The sequence below is a fragment of the Hipposideros armiger genome, unplaced genomic scaffold, assembly GCF_001890085.2.
Source record: "Hipposideros armiger isolate ML-2016 unplaced genomic scaffold, ASM189008v1 scaffold_137, whole genome shotgun sequence".
NCBI lineage: Eukaryota > Metazoa > Chordata > Mammalia > Chiroptera > Hipposideridae > Hipposideros > Hipposideros armiger.
In genome coordinates this window covers 2,975,956-2,992,480 of record NW_017731487.1, presented here as the reverse complement: position 1 = coordinate 2,992,480, position 16,525 = coordinate 2,975,956, and the positions used below count along the sequence as shown (strand labels likewise).

Below are 16,525 nucleotides of genomic sequence, written 5' to 3'. Positions count from 1 at the left end.
TCAAATAAATAATGAATAATAGTATGTTTTTTCAATATTTAACATAGTTTCATATTGAAAATCTTTGGTTATTGGTATTATTATCTGGCAGCCCTACCATCACAGCATTTTATGGTCCCTTTTATGAACTAGGACTGCTCTGTGCATTTGGTTGTTCCTTTCCCCTTAAATTCTCCTGGTAATGTAGTATAGAAAGAGGATAGCCATTCGAATCACGGTTACAAATCTCATCTGTGATCTAGCCATATGACCTTGGACAAGTTATTCAACTTTTAAAAAATATTTAAAACTTACTCATAAAAACACACAAAATATAGGAGATTGTGAAGTGACCTTGGGATATACTATGCTTTACAAGGTAGCTGAGAAAGCATAACGGTATATACGACAACTCTTACACCATTAAAAATTTTTATTACATCCAAAAAAACCACATAAATAGATAAACCAGAGAGCAAAGCAAGGGTATATATTGTAACATGCGTGACAGGAAAAGGCCCTGTCCTTATGTAGCATTTTCACTTATAAATCAAGTGGAAAGATAGCATTCCCACACCATTCAACTCTTTTCTCACCTCAGTTTCCTAATCCATAAGATGCAGATAAATTCATAAGGTTGTTTTGAAAATTAGAAATAATAAATGTAAATTGCCTACTGGGCATTTACTACATTTCCTAAATGCAGGTGTATGTAGTAGAAGAAATGGTATCTTTTGGCCAACTACCCTTATAATATTTAGGGATTTAACAAGGGTTTCCCTAAACATAAACCTTCCTTTGAAGGTATATTGCCCACTGGTTTCATTAATTATCAGAAACCAGTTAGCAGTTTTCAGGAAATATAGTCACCAGAGTAATTGTTTTTTAAGTGTTCAGAATCGGTTTTAACTCATTTGGCAGTCCTGTTTTGTAATTAACAAAGTCTTCTTACAAAAAGTCTAATTTCATTAAGTCTATTTGAAATATTAGTAACACATTTTTATTTAAAACCATCACAGAATTTAGTGTCTCTCTAGGCTAACAAATTATGGTCTGTTATTCAGTGTAAATTTCTACCGAATCATTTTAAACATTCCCACATCTTAGGTCTGTGATCACAATGTTCTTTTTTAGGTCACACGTTAGTATTTAGAAATAAGTTTCAGTTTTATAAGTTTAAGTTAGTAAGACCAGGCTAATTTTTCTTAACCTCTTTGAAATATGCTTTATTTCTTGGTTGTCTTAATTTTTAAAATTAATTATATGTATCATTTATGATTTGAACTATTTACCCCACATAGCAAAATTATACGTGTTTCTTGTAAAATCTCCCTAGATGAGTACTGGCAGAATCACCCAGAACTCCATGACATTCCAATATACTACGCATCATCGTTGGCCAAGAAGTGTATGGCGGTGTACCAGACATACGTGAATGCCATGAATGACAAAATCCGCAAGCAGATCAACATCAACAATCCCTTTGTTTTCAAACACATCAGTAACCTGAAGGTGAGAGGAGAAGGATGGTGGACACACTAGTAAGTCAGGACCAGTAGATGACGCCTGTCGTCATTTCTATGGCTAAGCCCTTCTGCTGGTCGTAACCTTTTCTCTAGCTGGCATCGCTTTTCTGAAAAAAATAAAAAATTCAGCCATGGCATTCTTTTTTGCTTAAACATATTTTGCCACTTGTTCCAAGTCTCCATACAATCTTAATATTTACTGTTGCTGCATAACTTGGATCTCCTTGCCATAGAAATAAGAAGTCCTAATGAGAAAAATATCTTGTTACATATTGTTTTTCTAGTCTTCCTCACATCTAATTCTCTTTTTGATAATTGACATTACAAATTCCATATGTGAAAATTTTCATGTTTTCAGGACCAGTCAAAATATGACTTCTTTAAATAAGAAATACATTGTTTCATTCAAACTAATGCTCTGATCATAACAAAATAATGCCTGAAATAATTCAAGGTATAAGCAGTCTTCCAGTTATAAATAGGCTCTGTTCATAAAGTATTATTTTTTTAATGTAATTGCTTAGAAATTAGAGCCAAGTTTTCCCTAGAAACAATGTTAAATTTTTTGGTTAGATTTCTAGGCCAGCTCAAAATATCCATGAAGTATGCAAAGCGCTTGTGAGTCTTTGGGGAAATTCTTGCAGAGTTCTATTTTTGGTGGCTAGAAGCCCACTGGAACTCTTCCCTTCCTGCAAGCACTGAAAATGGTCCTAATGGCCCTTTAGCTGCCAGTACAAAGTTTTGAAGGTCAATGTGAACTGCTGCTTATCTCTGTTTTCTTTTTATTCCTGGTCCAAACTGTTTGAGAACTTGGAGATTGGACTAAATGTTTACTGGTCTGGTCAAGGCCTTTTCAATCATGGGATTAATTTTTTTTACCTCGCTTTGTGTTATTCTTCAGAAATAAGGAAAGCTTTGTCAAACCTTGGTGTTTAACATGCTTTTACACGTCCTTTTTCTCTCTCAGAGCATGGATCATTTTGATGACATTGGTCCCAGCGTCGTAATGGCTTCCCCAGGCATGATGCAAAGCGGCTTATCCAGAGAGCTCTTTGAAAGCTGGTGTACTGATAAGAGAAATGGTGTCATCATAGCTGGGTACTGTGTGGAAGGGACACTTGCCAAGGTCAGTCCTAGTTGTAAGACTATTGTGTTATTTCTGATCACAATTGCAGCGGTGACAGTAACCTAAATTTTTCCAGTGAAGCAGTTCTTTAAATAGTACAGGTTTTGATGTTTAAAAATGAGGATAGAAATAGGTAGCTGGATGTTCCTACGGTTGAGGAATTAAAGCAGATGCTGAATGACGTAACCTGATCCCCAGGGGACTGGGAGGCACATGCTTGAGAAGCACTTACATGGTAAAAATAATGAAAAGGAACCCATTGGAGGAAAACACATGGATACCCTCATCCAATGAAGAAGAGGTTTACTAACAAGTATTCTCTTGCAAAGCTGTAGAGTGTGTTTGGGCTAATTGCTCACCTTCCTATCATATAAAATGGTTGATATTAACTCTTAGGGATGTAGACATTGATGTGCAAAACTTTAGAGGCAATTTCTGAACACCCCAGCATCATGTTCTCTTATCTTCTGTTATTGAAAACTTCTACTTTAGTGTTTTAAATACATCCTGATTTCCTGTTTTGATCATCTTTTTTACTTTAGCTTATTCTATAAGTCATTTAGACAATGTGGGCTATGTTTTTAAAATAGATTTCCAGAATAGAAATACATCTGTCTTTTATATAAATGTTCTTAATTAGAAAGTGACTTTTTAGAGCAGAAGAAGAGTTGGGAATACAAGTTTGCCTTTCTAATCATGGGAGTTATAATTTTCACATCTCGCACTCCATGTACATTGAATTTTAGTTACTGTGCTTTTCTAATTAAATGTTTGCTTGATAAAGAAAATAAGTATTTGATATTTTATAAGTCAATAGTGTTAGGATGATTTTTGTGCGAAAGGTCCTAAATTTAACATGAGTTCATGGCTGCATGAAAGAGTAGAAAATATACCTTTTCTTTTCTAATTGCATAGTTTATTTGTTCTATGTTCTTTATTTTTAACAGCATATCATGTCTGAACCCGAAGAAATCACTACCATGTCTGGACAGAAGTTACCACTGAAAATGTCTGTTGATTACATTTCTTTCTCCGCTCACACAGATTACCAGCAAACCAGTGAATTCATTCGTGCTCTGAAACCTCCACATGTGGTGAGTCTGTGGATTTGAGTTCTAGCATTAAAGGTGGAAAAACTATACCCACAAAACTTAGCGGCAGCTGGTTCTCACATCAGTCACCGCCTTCTGTAAATGTGGCACTTTAAATGAGCGCCTGCACTTGCACTTGGGCCTGGCCTTCGCAGCTCCCCTCTGAGTTAGGCCAGCTCTGTGCTTTAATCTCTCTATTAACACGGGGTCACCTATTCAGATCTACCAGAGCCAATTCCGTTGTTCTTCCCGTCATTTTCTGCTGCCTCCCCAGTAATTCGAGCACAGGCTTGGCGCCGTGACTGTTCTGAAGTCTCTGTCCCTTACTTGCTGGGTAATCATTGGCGAGTTACTTACCTGTTCTGTACCTCGTTTGTAAATAGGGATAATAGTACCTCATGAGGTTTTTGTGAGGACTAAGTGAGAGAGCATGTATCTGAAACACGAATATGATGCCTGGCATGTAGTAAGTGCTTAATACGGAGAGAGGAGAAAGACAAGTCACATAACAGTAAGAGTTAAAGATGCAACTCTTTAATGTTATGTGATGCAAATAGGTATGAAATACATTATTAACTCCTCACTGATGTGATTTGTTTATGTATTTAAGTCTCACATAATTGTGAAAGTAGCAATTATATGTTGGTGGGATTGGAGAGAGGGGTAAACTAAAATAGATACTTATTTTTTAATTAGAGGAACACTGATGGCGCACATGTCCACAGGAAACAGATAAGAGCACTGTTCGTGACCTGTTAACCTGGCCGTGGCTAACGGGTTCCATTCCAGTGCAATAGCAGCTCCAGTGACACATGCCTGACTGCCCCGTGGCTCTCAGCTTCAGGTCTTGGAGACAGTTTCAGTGCCTGAGGGGAAAAAAGAACAAAATAAAATATATGAAGTACCCTTTCTGAATGTATTGAAAAGTAGTTTAGAGGAAATGGTGTTTTGTTGGTTTTTTGCCCTCAAAATTTTTTATTGTGGTAAAATACAGAGGGTGCCCAAAAAATGTATACACATGTTAAGAAAGGAAAAAACTGTTATTAAAATTGTAATAGTATAATACCGATAACAAAAGATAAATACAAGTCATGTGTATACATTTTTTGGTACCCCCAGTATATATAACATAAAATTTGCAGTTTTAGCCGTTTTTAAGTGTACAGTTTAGTGGTACTAATTATACCCACGATGTTGCGCAGCCTCTACCACTGTCTGTTTCCAAAACTTTTTCATCAACCCCAACAGAAACTGTATCCACTAAGTAATGACACCCCCATTCCCTCCTCCCCTAGCCCTTAGTAACTTCTGATTTACTTGCTGTCTCTATGAATTTGCCTAGTCTAGAAACTTCATGTAAATGAAATCATATACCACTGAGCATGTCTTTAGGGCTCATCCATGTTGTCGCATGTATGCAAACTTATTCCTTTCTACGGCTGAATACTATTCCATTGTCTGTATAGACCACATTTTGGTTGTCCATCTGTTGATGGACACTTGGGCTGTTTCCACCTTTTGGCTACTGTGAATAATAACATGGGCGGCATATAAGTATCTGTTTGAGTCCCTGTTTTCAGTTCTTTCGGGTATATGCCTACGAGTGGCATTGCCGGGTCATATGGTGGGTGAGTTAACTTTCTGAGGAATCACCAAACTGTTTTCCACAGCAACTGCGCCACTTTACGTTCCCACCAGCAGTGCACGAGGGTTCCAGCTCTCCATATTTTTGCCAACACTTGTTATTTTCCTTTTTAAAATTGTAGCCGTCCTAGTAGTTACCAAGTGGTGTGTCATTGCGATTTTGAGTTTCATGTTCCTGGTGACTTAATGCTGTTGAGCGTCTTTCTGTGTACTCTTGTTGTTCTGGTTTTTTTTCTAGCACAATGGTCCTCACAGACCTTTGGCCCTGAATGAGCAGATTCTTTGGTAGAGAAAATCACCACCTACTTGTTAGCACCATATCCTGTCAGTTGTATGACAGCGTAGGCAGCTCACGGGTATTTTCTAGTGTGTGTGGTTGGCGGATGTTCTCCCAGATTTGAAAGCCATGGAGGAAAAGCTGTGTTGCCCTTTCTCTCTGCACTCACCACCTCATCCTCAGTCCCAGTTCATTGCTCTCCAGGCTTTAGCTCTGCTGTCAGTTTAAATTTCTGGATTGAATTTGATGCTTATCTTCCTCCAGTAGCCAAGTTGGTGGTAATAGTATGAAATAGCATTTATTGAGTATTTACCATGTGCCTGTCACTGTACTAGTGTTTTACATGTACCAACTTGCTCACGTCTCACCACCAGCAACTGTTCTGTAGATGAGAAAACAGAAGGGTTAAGGATTTGTGTGAAAGCCATCAGGCCCCAAAGACAGGGCCCTTCACCACTAGGCCAGATGCCTCTGCCTGGTACTGGGCGGGCTTCTGTTAGCTCTCAGGCAAGCAGTCATCTCCCAGCAGTCTGTAGGTTCAGCGTGGTCTCTCCTGTAAAATATAGGTTATAAAAATGAATAGAAAGGCTGGTAGCTATTGTAGTAGTTGTAAATACCCCTCTAAAACATCATTTCATTTGGTTCTGAAATATTTTATTTGGTATTGCTTTAAAAAAAAACAGAAGAAACTAATCAGAAGTCACTTTTATTCTACAAAAAGCTTCTTTTGAAAGTCTTATTAAGAAACGTAAAGAAAACTGTGGGTGTTTTCTGAGATCGTAGGAGTAGCAGTAGTTTTATACAAGAACCATGGGCATTTAAGGCTGATAGAGTCTCCTGAGGTCACCTGGTCCGGTGTGAGCAGAGGGGCCTAGAAAAGTCTTGCTTCCACAAAGTTGTAGATCTCGTCAGTGGCAAAAACTAGAGTAGAAAAGAAAAGACATTTCTTTACCCTGTCTTGAAATAGTTCCATGGAAGGATGTTTTAAAGGCAAACAGAATGAAAATGTCTATACAAGTTTGATTGACTAGAGGTAGTAATGTTTAATGACTTGAAGTATATCTCCATTTGATATATTTAGCAAATTCAGATAAGCGCCATCATTAATCTGAACTAAGGATGTTTCCTTGTGCTCTTGTAAAATGTACTCTATGTAGATTTTAGTCCATGGAGAACAGAACGAAATGGCCAGATTGAAAGCAGCCCTGATTCGAGAATATGAAGATAATGATGAAGTTCACATAGAAGTTCATAATCCTCGGAATACAGAAGCAGTAACCTTGAACTTCAGAGGAGAAAAACTAGCCAAGGTAAAAGGTTATGGTTCCCTATCCTATCCATGTCTTTTCTTCAGAGAAATATATACTTCTTAAGAAAGTCACTTCTTTTTTGAATCAAGTCAAGGTAATGTGCTTAACGATGATTTCTTTCTACTCAGTATACTACAAGAACTTTTTTTTCTTTTTGTTTGTTTTTGTTTTTTAAAGATTTTATTGGGGAATTGGGGAAGGGGAACAGCCAAGTTGTTGCCCTTCAATCTTAGTTGTGGAGGGCGCAGCTAGCTCAGCTCCCAGTCCAGTCACCATCCGGCCTTCCAGCTGCCGCTCAGCTCAAGGTGCTGTGTTCAGTCTTAGCTGCGGGTGGATGTAGCCCACCATCCCATGTGGGAGTCCAGCCGGCAACCTTGTTAGGAGCACATGCTCTCACCAGCTGAGCCATCCTGCCACCTGTTGGCAGCTCAGCTCGGGCTCAGCTCACTGGCCCATGTGGGAATCCAACCGGCGACCCTATTGCTCAGAGCTTGCGCTCTTCACCAATTGAGCCACTCGGCCGGCCCCCAAGAACTTTTTCTTACATGTTTTAGACTTCCTCTGGTTCTACTAATTCACTTTTTCACATGGAAAATTTTCAAAAAAGTTATATCTTAATACAATTGAATTTGATAGCTTTTTAATCATAGCCCCACTTACTTTCCATTCCCATGTCTGAGAGAGAAAAAAGTTCATTCCTGTTTTTTCACTACTATATGCAATACAGTATTCTGCCCACCCTTTGTCATTCTCCCTAAGAATGTATGTAGACCCATAGCTCTAAACTTACCTATCTGTGGATATGATGAATTTATAAAAACTTGTCTTTTTAAGAATTAATCATTTCTGATGGTGAAATATAATATTTTCAGAATTTAAAAAAGAAATTGTTAAGAAAAACCTTCCCCAGCGTTTTAGAGGGGTGCTGCAAGGAGTCTGCGTTTTTACCCTGTTATCAAAAATCTTAAGGTACCTCTGAGGGGAACTTCGTAATGATCAGTGTAAAGCTTTAAGTATCAGGCATGTGTCAGTGAGCAACTTTACAGCATTCTTTTAATGCCTGACAAGCCGGACATGAGGAAGCTAGTTGATGAATAGCCTTCCTGCGGTTGCAGTCAAGGAGAAAAACAGGTACAAGTTAGGATGTGAGGTGTTTGTTGCCGAAAAGCAAGTGGTTGTGTTTACTCCTGAGTTTTCCTGTTCGCAGAAGTTGCCAGGGGCCAGTTTCATGCAATGGGTCTTCTACCTGCAGAAAAATACATTCAGTCGGGAACTTAAAACTGTGTTTCCCAAACTCTGCGGGTCGCAGTGTGAGGAGAAAAAAAAAGTTTTGCAGTCAGACAATTTAGGAGAAGTTTAGTTGAACAAAATTAAGCTAAATTTATAGCAGGACTTTCCAGAGATTTTATTAGGCCATTGTGTATTATAAAGTCTCAAGAAATACAGTATGCAGCGTTTAAAAAATGTTTGACTACAGAACTAAAAACACACTTTCTTAAGTGTATGTCATTTTTATATTTAACTTTATATATATATAGACACGTTGTCAATATCTATTTCCCCAAGTATATTTCATATTGGGAGTGTTGTTCTCTTTTTTCAGCCATAACTTTAGTTATTTAAAATCATTCCCTTTAGTTATTTTTTTCTTCAACTGTGGTAGCCTTACTTAGGGAGAAGTCAGATTCATGGGGACTGTCCCCAACTATGTAAAACAGAAACGAAGATGCAGGTAAAGAAAATCAGACCCACAAAGAAGTGTAAAAACCCATGCATTTTACTTTCTAGAAATGTCAGGCCAACCACTTGTATATATGTTAACAAATGAGCATATTGGAAATTAGCACACAGACTTGGATAAAGAGAAACTGCAGAAGGTGACGTCAGAAAAGTAGTCCCTCAGTCTCACTCTCGGAAGCAGAGAGCTCTCTGCAGGCACCAGCATTTAAGGAGAAAATAAGCCCAAGAAATCATGTGAAATAGAGCTGTCTCCCATTATAGTTATAAGAACGAACATTACCACTGCCTGGCTGCCGTTTGCCCTTCCTTGATTCAAGGTAAACAAGTATGAAATATGCCGCCTTTGTCCTCTTTGAGTTCATTTATTTGTAGTTGAGAGAAGTTATATTTAAGAATGCTGGGTTTCATGTTTGTAAGGTTTTTGGTTTTGTTAGTTTCTGAACATCATTACTCTCTCCTTAAGAAAATTTCCCCCTCAGTTGTACGAGCTCATCCCTACTTATCTTGACTGACCTCTGTATTCAGAGATGCTGCTTTGGGTCCAGCGTGGACTCGCACCTTTGTATGTTGGGGCTCGCTCTGTCCGAGGCTGAGGAGCAGCCCGAGGGAGCGTTTCTGGCCTGCACGTGCTATCCTTCCATTGTCCTGGAGCTTTCTTAAGCCCCAGCGCCTAGTAGGTTTACTTGGTTGCCGAACCAACTGGAACTGAACTGAACCTAGAGACTCTTGCCAGGTCTGCCCCGTGACTGTCCCTTTTTGTCTCGTGGTAGCTTTGTTTCCACCCTGGCCGAAAGGGTATAACATTTCCTATTTTTCATGTTTAAATTAATGTATTGTTTTCATAGTTTGAATGTCTGATGTTCATCATTATGATTGATTACCAGAATCATTGTACTTCACAAGATTTTGTTTTCTTCAAGTTGTTTTGTGTTTGCTTATTTTTTTTAATAGGTCATGGGATTTTTAGCAGACAAAAAACCAGAACAAGGCCAGCGGGTCTCAGGAATACTTGTTAAAAGAAACTTTAATTATCACATACTGTCTCCTTGTGACCTCTCCAGTAAGTATACTGTCCAATATCAAAAGTAATTTGATTTTAGCATTGAAAAAAAACCTATGAAAACTTCTCTTATCTAGTGGCCACGTTTTAAATAGCAACCAAATAATAAAATAAATAGGTGAAAGCTAATCCACTCAGCTTTATTGAGGCGGGGTGGGGGTGCGCAGCAGGCACGGAATTTTCCTTGAACTATTGAAACATTTAAATTCTTTGTGAAATAACTTTTTTCTTAATTGGAAACATAAGTTTACCACAAAGATACTGACTACTCCTGCAGACCCTTTACAAGCCTGTTTTCTCGTGATGGAACATGGGTAATTTATTCCCTGAAGTAATGATGGACTCCCCACACAAGCGTTTTGATTTTTTTTTTTTTTAAGATTTTTTTTTTTATTGGGGAATTGGGGGGATGGGAACAGTGCTGGGGAATTGGGGGAAGGGGAACAGACAAGTTGCTGTCCTTTTGTTCTTCAGTCTAGTTGTGGAGGACGTTGCTTCACTGGCCCAAGTTGGCACCATCCTTGCGCTCTTCCCGGGCGAGGCAGATCAGTCACCGGCTTCTGGACGGCCGCTCACGGCGGCTGCTGGCCACTCACGCTGGCTGCTGGCTATACACGGTAGCCCATGGCAACCCACTGCAGCAGGGGCTGCAGCCTACGCCATCGCCGGCCACTCACAGCAGCCCAGCTCCAGGTTGAGCTGTTGTTCACCATCTTAGCTGTGGAGGGCAGTGTCACTTGCCCTCATATGTGGGATCCGAACCAGGGCCCTCTGGCGTCCCAAGCCAGCTCTTAACCAACGCGCCACTCGGCCGGCCCGGAGAAGCCTTCTTGTCCACAGCTAATCACAGTGTGGCTCGGGGCACAGAAGTACCTAAGTGTAAGGAGACGATGGGCACACGAGAGTGGGGACAGCTTGGCAGACCCGGCCCGACTTATGCGGGGTGCTGAGGGACTGTCAGGAGCTGCCAGGCAGAACAGGTGACGGAGGACAGCTGGCTTAGTGGCTGGAGACGTTTGGGGACCTGATATGTTGAGGGGAAGGAGGGGGCTTTCTGATGGCTGGAGCGTAAATTGACGAGGGGCGTGACTAGGGAGACAAGGAGGGAGATGTAGGATGGGACAGGTTAAGAAGCACGTTGGTAGCCTGAAAAACATGTTCTCATTTACGTTGCTTTTACTCCTCTTTGCTCTACTCCTGGTATGTGTTTGCAAGTTGTATTTTGTGGGACTGGTGTTATTTTTTTAAGTTTATTTATTCTAATTTCCTCCTCAGATTATACTGATTTGGCCATGAGCACTGTAAAACAGACCCAAGCCATTCCATATACTGGTCCTTTTAATTTGCTCTATTACCAGCTACAGAAATTGACAGGTGTGTATATTTATTGAAATTCACTTAATTGTTTTGTGGTTTTGAGTAAAAAAATTAAATATCTAGGAAAGGATATTATTTAATTTTGGTAATTGTCTCAGAATTGCACAAATTTTATTTGTACTTCACTTGGTCATGTTATTTCACATTTAGGTTAAAATTTTTTAAATTGACTCATCAGTTTTTTAAAATCCCATTATGCCTTTTATTCTTGATCCACTTAGAATTCTAAAAATGTCAGTAGTCGTTGCTTCTTAGGTTTAAAGTTTACTTTCGTTTACGTACCCAAATTTTATCTATTTTTTTTCCTTGTTCAGTGAGAATAGTTTTTCCAGTTCCATTAGTACCATTCTATACAGCAAGCTTTATAAGAGCACATGAGGACTGGCCACAGTCCAGTAAAAGAGTAAAACCTATTCTCTTTTCATATTAGACCATTTTGAGTTAGAGATTTTTGTGTAGTAACAATGAGGGACAGCGACTAAATTAAAAGGTGTGGACTCTATAATAAGCAAGAACACTTCAAATTACAAGTTACACTGTCTATTAATAGATTCTTCACTATTCATATAGTAAAGTACTACCATTAAAATAAACCAGAGGAAAGAAAACCTTTTTTTTACCTCAGAACCTCACCTTAGAATTATAGGTCATAACATAGAAAGTTAATAAAGTATGTCTGAATTAATCCTCAATGAGGAAGACCAGAAAAGTCTCGTCTTAGACAATAGAATTGCCCTGCAGGATGAGTAACCTGTGAAGACAGAGGTAGAAGTGACTATTTGTAGTTGACTAGTCTCATGTGAAATGCTGAGATGCTAGTGGCTGCATCTCTTGTACAAACACAGATGTTTGACAATCACCAAAGTTTGCTACTGATAAAATGTCTGATGTCCAAGGTAAATCCTGTGTGGTTATATAAATTTTATAATGCAGGTTGAGATATTTCAGTTACTATAAGCAATTAATATAACACTTAGTTATTTAAACCTGATTACACAAGTGAGTTCATTTTTTTCATTAAGTATTAGCTTTATTTCAGACCGCTGTAAAAAAATTAATTATGCCTTTGGAGATTATCAGAAAATTATATACATCTTAAAATTCTTTCTTTCAGGTGATGTAGAAGAATTGGAAATTCAAGAAAAACCTGCTTTGAAAGTGTTCAAAAATATTACTGTAATACAGGAACCAGGAATGGTGGTATTAGAAGTAAGATTAGATCATTTACCTAAACAAGGAGGGGGTTGTTTTAAGAGTTCACGTGTAATTGTAGAGAAAATTAGTTTCTTTCCAAGATCAGCTTTAAATATATTATAACATAGATAGGCATTTTCTGTGTAGTTATAATAACAAACTATTAATAAATTCAGGCTGAATATTTAGTATATGTAATGAGTAGAAGTCTCAGACGCATGTGAGTAAGTCTGAATGGATTTTGTGGTATCCCAGGTTGTCTTCAGGTATATAAAAAAATTCTCAAGATAAAAGTCTCATTCTGTTACATTAGAACAAACTTGTCATACCAGCATTTCTAAAGAGAGTGGAATTTTGAAGACTCAAATAAGCAACATTAATATGATCCAAATCCACAAAGGCAAGAAACCATTAATTTAGATAAATGTAGTTCCCGCGGTTAGAATTTTAAATTCCTACTGGTAGAATTTGGAACCCAGACACCAAATGAACTTCATGGTTGATTTTGATAGGTTGGCTTCTGTTGACTTAAAAGGACTTTTCAAAACAAATCTTGGAACTGAATGATCTAGGGATGTACCTTGTCTGTTTCTTTGCCTCAAAGTTATATGTAAATTGTATGTAAGTTTCCCAGCTATATTGTCAATTATTCTGTTCATACATATTGTTTTCTTAAACAAACAAAAAAAGATCTGTCAGCTCAGGTCCCTCTGCAGTTCTGTGACTTAAGTCTAAATTTGATTCATAATGCTAAGAATAACCAAAGAAAATGTCAAAAGGAATAGTTATCTGTAACATGAAGTTACAATAATATATAAAACATTAATATCAGAGAAAGGGGGGAAAAGTTATTAGAAACATTAATTTAGCTCTTCTGTTAAATACTATTAAAGAATGTATGTTTGATCCCTAGAGTTTAACATGTCAAAGAAGATCTTAGAGAAAGTTTTTCAAGTGCTTCAAGTTGCTTGTAAAAGAACTCTTTGCACATAAAAAAAAAAAGGCGGGTGCTGGTGCCTGAAATAATTCAGCTGGTCTCACCTTAACCTGGTAGACACGGAAAACTTTCTGGGGCACCGAGCGCATGAAAGAGTGTCAGGGCTTCGTATGAGAAACAAAAGGAGATGTTTAAAAATATTACCCTCCTATCCTTCTGTCTATGCTATGAAAATATAGTGACTAGGAATTAGAGTTTGAATCCAGTACCAGCAATTACCACTTGTGTTATCTTGTGCATATTACTTTTTTTAAAAAATGGAGAAATTGTAATTCAAGAAAAAGAATAGTGTGAGCGCAAGTTACTTTTGAGTCCATTTCCTCCTTTATAAAATGAAGACGTTAAAAGAATAGAATGAGATAATGCATATATAACACTAGCCACAAAGGAAGTGATCTCTACATTTTACTGTTGTTGTTAAAAGAAAATTAGAGAAGTCCAGCATTATTGATTTCAGTAAACCACAGGTCAGTTAATTTCAGTGAAAAAGCTAGAAACTAGTCCCACATGTACAGTCCGTGAATGGGTGGGGCGTATGCACTGCTTTTGGTGGGCCTTAGTTGTACCTTCTTAATTCTGCCTTTTGCTTTACAGTGGTTGGCAAACCCTTCCAATGACATGTATGCGGATACAGTAACAACCGTGATATTAGAAGTTCAGTCAAACCCGAAAATAAGGAAAGGTACAGAATGATCTCATTTTTCACTTATACATTTATTTCATTTTATCATTTAATTCTTTCACTTGTCCCATGATTCTGTGAACTAAAAAGCAAAAAATAGAATCCTCTTTCTTAAAACTAAAAAAAAATAAGGTATTAGTTCTTTGAATTCAGGAGAAAAAAAGTTTAGCCAACTACTTCATAATCCATCTTCTTATAACTGGCCAGACCTATAATATGAAACGAATAAAACCGGGACAAACCTATATTACTCATTTGAGTTACTTGTATGCGTTGGAATTTGTTTGGAGTAATAGTCATTGTAAAAATTATAATCTGGACACCATTTGATCATGTGTTTTAGTTGAATTAACTAGTGGGTAACGGATATCCTGTGTGCACATAACATAGGAAACGAGGGAGCCACAGAGCTTCCCCCTGGGAGTGTCACATGACGGGCACTGTCACAGTCTTTGCCCTGGCACACAGGACCTCCATGACAGGACAGTTGTAGAGGTGGTTGCCAGTTTGCTCTTATTTTATTACTTTACGTTTTTTTAGGTGATAAAAATGTGAAGGACAAAGCATAGAGTGGGGATAATGTGGAAGGAGAACCTTTTACAGAGGTTAGGAGCCGCGAGGCGAGGGCCAAGGCTGCAGTGCAGAGAACAGGGATGAAAAGATGAAACCCAGGGTTTTTCGCGGGCACACCTGTTAGTGCTCATCTGGTTCCCTCAGAACACAGCTACTTGGTAGCTAGATTTGTTCCATTCAAATCACTCCCTCCTGACCTGGATTGTGTTTTATCTCTAACGTTGCTTTCTGTCCATTATATTCTAATAACCCTTTTATAAAATGAAGTCTGTTTTGTGACATAATGGCAGCATTTTTGTCAGGTATTTGTATACTTTTCTGATAAATGAAATTTCTATGCAAAAATGGTCTTTTTCTAGACCAGTTAAGATGTCAGTATTCTTCAGTTCGGTGTCTGAGCTCCTCTAAGCCCATTTCCATGCTACGTGAAGAGGAGTAATCACAGAGCATGATGTCGTGAGACTGTCCACTGTGTCCTGTCTCTATAGGTTTGCCTACTCTAGACATTTCATATGAAGGGAAGCATATAACATACGGTCTTTTGTGACTGTCTTCCTTCACTTAGTGCAATGTTTTCAAGGCTTATCCACGAACAAATTGTTGTTGCACAAATCAGTACTTCATCCTCTTCTATGGCCACATAATTTTCCACTGTATAGTCACACTGCATTCTGTTTATCCATCCATTAGGTGATGGGCACTTGGGTGGTTTCTAGCATTTAGCTCTTATGAACACTGCTGCTATAAGCATTCGTGTACAGGCTTTTGTGTAGACGTGGGTTTTCATTTCTCTTAGGTCAGTACCTAGGAGTCGAGGGACTGGGTCTTATGTTAACTCTGTGTTTAACTTTTTGGGAAACTGCCAGACAGTTAATTCTGTACTGTTTACAGCTGGTGATGGCCTAGAGGTGCTTAATGACATTCCAGGACATGGCTTGAAACCCCCGATCTATATGGCCCATCTTCCTAATCTGTCAAATTACTTTGTTTTGGGGGAAGCTAGCTAATCTAACTGGCAGATGATTTTAAATACTAATTTTATTAAAACAATTATATGTGTACTAGATGTAGAAAGTTAAATTTACATAACATTTTACATAAGACTAAAGACTTCAGAGATCTTTGATCTTGGATGTGCCCCCTAGAACTCGGAGTTAGAATTTCACTCACTTGCTCTAAATGAAATGTGTATGTGGAAAGTTTGAGAAACATTGGAAATAAAATTTAAAATAATCTTAAGTGTCATTTTGTGGTTCTTTAACAAGAATGTGAAATAAAGTGATGAAAATATCCATTTGCCTCTGGGAAATAATACGGATATGTGTTTGGCACTTGAAGGGCCCATACTTCGAGTAACTCTGTGTTCTATGTTCTGCTTATTGATTTGGACATTATTTTAAGTATGAATTTGGAAACTGAACTCTCTGTTGCTTTTTCCCCCAGGTGTAGTACAGAAGGCCTCTAAAAAATTAGAAATGCACGTGTATAGCAAGAGGCTGGAGATCATGCTCCAGTAAGTTGCACCCACAATGGTTCAAGGGATGAGGCCGAGGGCGGGGAGGCGGCCTGGGTTGTCCTGGTGCCTGTGTTTCTGTCAGTAAAGCGCTTTGAACCGCTTTCTTCTAGCCAAACACTCTAGCTAGTTCCAAGTACCTGTGATACTGAGATATGTTTTACTTAATATAGAGCCGCAGGGTCTTTTCACGTGGGCTGGCGTAGTCAGCAGAGATGAAAACACCGTTATCAAGAAGGGGTACTGAAATCCTAACCCAGTATTATTGTGCCTTTAAGAGTTATTTTCTATACTTCTCCTTAAATGGGAAGTCTACATTAAGAATGGCTTTCCCAAAAAAACGACAGCAACTTGTCTGTTCCCCTTCCCCCCCAATTCCCCAGCGCTGTTCCATCCTCCCAATTCCCCAATAAAAATCTTAAAAAAAAAAAAAAAA

The 16,525-nt window shown here is 38.4% G+C and overlaps 1 protein-coding gene across 2 annotated transcripts in view; it reads left to right on the top strand.

Annotated features, from left to right (window-relative positions):
- The window catches only part of CPSF3 (cleavage and polyadenylation specific factor 3), a 33,084-nt gene that overhangs the window by 12,449 nt on the left and 4,110 nt on the right, over positions 1-16,525 (top strand). For both annotated transcript variants that reach the window (XM_019650034.1, XM_019650035.1), the window contains 9 exons: positions 1,316-1,491; positions 2,473-2,631; positions 3,579-3,725; positions 6,801-6,953; positions 9,645-9,753; positions 11,029-11,127; positions 12,245-12,339; positions 13,916-14,003; positions 16,020-16,089. In XM_019650034.1, coding sequence (XP_019505579.1) covers positions 1,316-1,491; positions 2,473-2,631; positions 3,579-3,725; positions 6,801-6,953; positions 9,645-9,753; positions 11,029-11,127; positions 12,245-12,339; positions 13,916-14,003; positions 16,020-16,089 — 1,096 coding nt within the window. The remainder of the gene's footprint in view (positions 1-1,315; positions 1,492-2,472; positions 2,632-3,578; positions 3,726-6,800; positions 6,954-9,644; positions 9,754-11,028; positions 11,128-12,244; positions 12,340-13,915; positions 14,004-16,019; positions 16,090-16,525) is intronic.